Genomic DNA, 3,323 nt, shown 5'->3' with positions numbered 1-3,323 from the left:
TGTAGGAAGTAGAATGGTGCCATTATTCCTGCAAGCTGCTCGGTGTTCACCGCAGTTGCTTCCTATTGTCAGCTTACAATATTAAAGATTTATTGCACAGTACTGCTAGAAGGTCATTAAATACAGTGTTAACCCAGAAATTCCTTGACTTTTGTATTCATCCTTCTAACAGCCCCATCTCATTCCTCCCTTGATGAAGTTGTTTTCTTGGGACAAATTTATCTTATGTTGACTTGTGTAAAACTGAGGTGAGAGGCAGGCAGGGAATCTAGAGGGAATGTATGCTGATGTTATGCTGATATATACTGATTTTTCAACAAAGTCATTCTATTCAACAGGGCTCTGGCTAGTCAGAGCTGGGGTAAATACTGGGTAACATGCTGAGGTACGAGCTGGGGTATATACTGGGGAACACGCTGGGGTACGAGCTGCGGTACACACATTGGGGGATATGCTGGGGTACGAGCTGGGGTACACACTGGGGTACACCATGGGGTACATGCTGGGGTACACGCAGGGGTATGAGCTGGAGTACGCACTGGGGTATGAGCTGGGGTACATGCTGGGGTACACACTGGGTTATACGCAGGGGTACACATTGGGATATACGCTGGGGTATGCGCTGGGGTACACCCTGGAGTATATGCTGGGGTACACCCTGGGGTACACGCGGCGGTATAAGCTGGAGTATACACAAGAGTACATGTTGGGGTATGAGCTGGGGTACACACTGGAGTACATGTTAGGGTACACGCTGGGGTACACCCTGGGGTACATGCTGGGGTACACACGGCGGTATAAGATGGAGTGCACACAGGAGTACATGCTGGGGTATGAGCTGGGGTACATGCTGGGGTACACGCAGCGGTATATGTAATTTTGGATCATTTTAAAGTATCTTTGTTGTACTAAATGTGGCATTGCCATCATTTAATCAGTTTATTTTCTATTTCAAGTTTTTTTTATAAGAGCTCCCATGAAAACCTGACCGTAATTTAATATATTACCTCCAGATTGTTCTTCACTGATTGTTCACAAAATTCATAACCAACTTAATGCCAGTCAAATTACTTCATAAATCAGTAAATTGAATATTATAAAACGCGTATTTTTTGTGTCAAGACATCAAGCATGACTTAGAACTTAAATTTGCAATAACATATAACTATATTTTAAAAGGGCAAATATGTTGTAATGATCCCTTACATGGCCAGACACAGTACTAATTGTACTAATTGCACAAAGTAAAAACAGAATATTTTTCTTAAGTACTACATCTACAATGGTTACAATGTCTCATTGTTTTGAGTGGTTATGTCACAATCGAACACAAGGAATGAGTGACAATCCATATACTGCTTTGTTGGAGTAAACAGGACTTAATTACAGGACAGAACTCACAAAGGACCAAGAGGGGTCAATACAGGAGGCAGGGAGGTTAAGGCAGGAGGAAGAAATGGAGGTCTAAGCCCTGGGAAAGCTAAGGAAAACTACAAAACTGAATACAGACATAGACCATGGGGATCATTACTGAACAATCACAATGACCACCTGGGGAACTTGATATGGGCAGGCACTTATGTACAAGTATATATACACAGGGATATGACGAGGGTAAACAGGTGTAGGTCATTGACAATACACCAAACACTAGGAATCACATGGAACAGAAAACAGGTGATGGTAGATGAGGGGGAAGCTAACAGGATGGCAAGCAGAGACCTCTGCTGGGCAAACACGAACATGACAGCATGAACGGGAGAGACGGATCATGACAAGTTATAGGAAAATATCATGCTAATTTCTTCCAATCTTTGACTAAAACAAATCAGACACTTAGGATGTCTTAATTTTGTCTTTTTTCCAATGTATACTTTTGTTAATATTCTTGCACAATGGTCAACTTCAAACACAAGGCTTCACTACAAATGTATTCAGCTATTATACAGCCTAATGAACTCCTCCATATCTAAAGTACTCTGCCTCATTTTTTAATTCAAATTTTTTCCCTCATCAATCTGCCATTTCAAATCCATGTGGCACCCTTGGTAAGCATCACTGTAAATAGCAAAAACTTTCCATGAATCTGCTTTGTTCATGACAGAGAAAAAAATCCATATAGGCTATGGTTTTTAAATACCATGCCCACGGTAATTACTGCATCATCAAAATGTCCATTAGAATTTATCAGTGTTGACTGCTGAGCTAGACAGACTTCATCTACAAGACCTAGGTTTACAAGGGTGCCTAAGAGTGCATAGTACCCTTAAATCAGGGGTCTCTATCTCCGGTTCCGGAGAGCTACCTTCCAGTAGGTTTTCTATCATACCTGGCTTCTGATCAGCCACACCTGCTCTCAGGTAAATACCAGGAACAGGTGTGGCTCATCAGAAGCCGGGTAGGATAGAAAACCTACTGGGTAGTAGCTCTCCAGGAGTGGAGTTGGAGACCCCTGCCTTAAATTAATAGTGTACACCCTCAGGTGGAAGTAAACTACACTGACTATACTGTCAAAAAAAAAAGGTACAGCCATGGTACAGTTTTGTTTCCCATGGTACAAACAACATTGATATATCCTCAATGGTACAGAAATGTTCCTCAGAGTCCATTTCTGGACCTTAAAAGGTCCATTTACCTGCAACTAGATTACAACTGACAGACCCTTAAGGGTACAGCCCCAGTGACAGATAATTGTACCCTCAAAGGTACAAATTGGCTTTTTTCCTGACAGCATGTCAGATGCACCCTGAATGATTTTATTCTGGGCCCAGCACTGCTAGCTACCTGTTGAACTTACTAGATATGCATGCAATTCTGGGAACTATTAAAGTAATAGGTATTAGGAAAACTGTACAGTATTCTGAACTAATCGCAGGCAACAAGATCGGGGTCTACCCCAGATGGGATGTCAGCCCATTATAGAGGCTATAGACCCGCACAATCATACAATTCTTTGCATTTTAAAGACACCAATTTTCCCAGGGGTTTCCAAAGTGGAAACCATACCCACAATCGGTCTATTGTGATAAATCTAGGGGGACCACCCCCTGCATCAGCGAAATGGGGGCCATGAGTCTTTAGTACTCTTATTTTGGTGGTTGTCGGCTGAAAAGTTTGGGAACCCATGAATTAGTTTTAACAGCATGGTTTTGGTATAGGAATGAAAACCACAACACATGGGAAAACTAGGATTAGAAACCCCAGGCGGGAGAAGGGAGGGAGACACAAGGCTAACCACTAAGCCAGTCAAATCAAGATATCAGACTATGCCCCCTTGCTGCTTGTAAGCAATTGTATCGTCATTAAACATAATTTAACCTTGC

The 3,323-nt window shown here is 42.2% G+C and overlaps 1 protein-coding gene across 1 annotated transcript; it reads left to right on the top strand.

Moving 5' to 3' along the window:
• The first annotated feature begins 451 nt into the window (after positions 1-451).
• LOC125723489 (keratin-associated protein 6-2-like) lies at positions 452-877 on the top strand. Its single transcript, XM_049000103.1, has one exon. It carries the CDS (start codon positions 452-454, stop codon positions 875-877), a length of 426 nt encoding a protein of 141 aa, XP_048856060.1.
• Positions 878-3,323: the final 2,446 nt, after the last annotated feature.

The sequence above is a fragment of the Brienomyrus brachyistius genome, unplaced genomic scaffold (assembly GCF_023856365.1).
Source record: "Brienomyrus brachyistius isolate T26 unplaced genomic scaffold, BBRACH_0.4 scaffold49, whole genome shotgun sequence".
In the NCBI taxonomy this organism is placed as follows: Eukaryota; Metazoa; Chordata; class Actinopteri; order Osteoglossiformes; family Mormyridae; genus Brienomyrus; species Brienomyrus brachyistius.
Note: the sequence above shows the minus strand (reverse complement) of the source record. Positions and strands in the feature narration are given on the sequence as shown.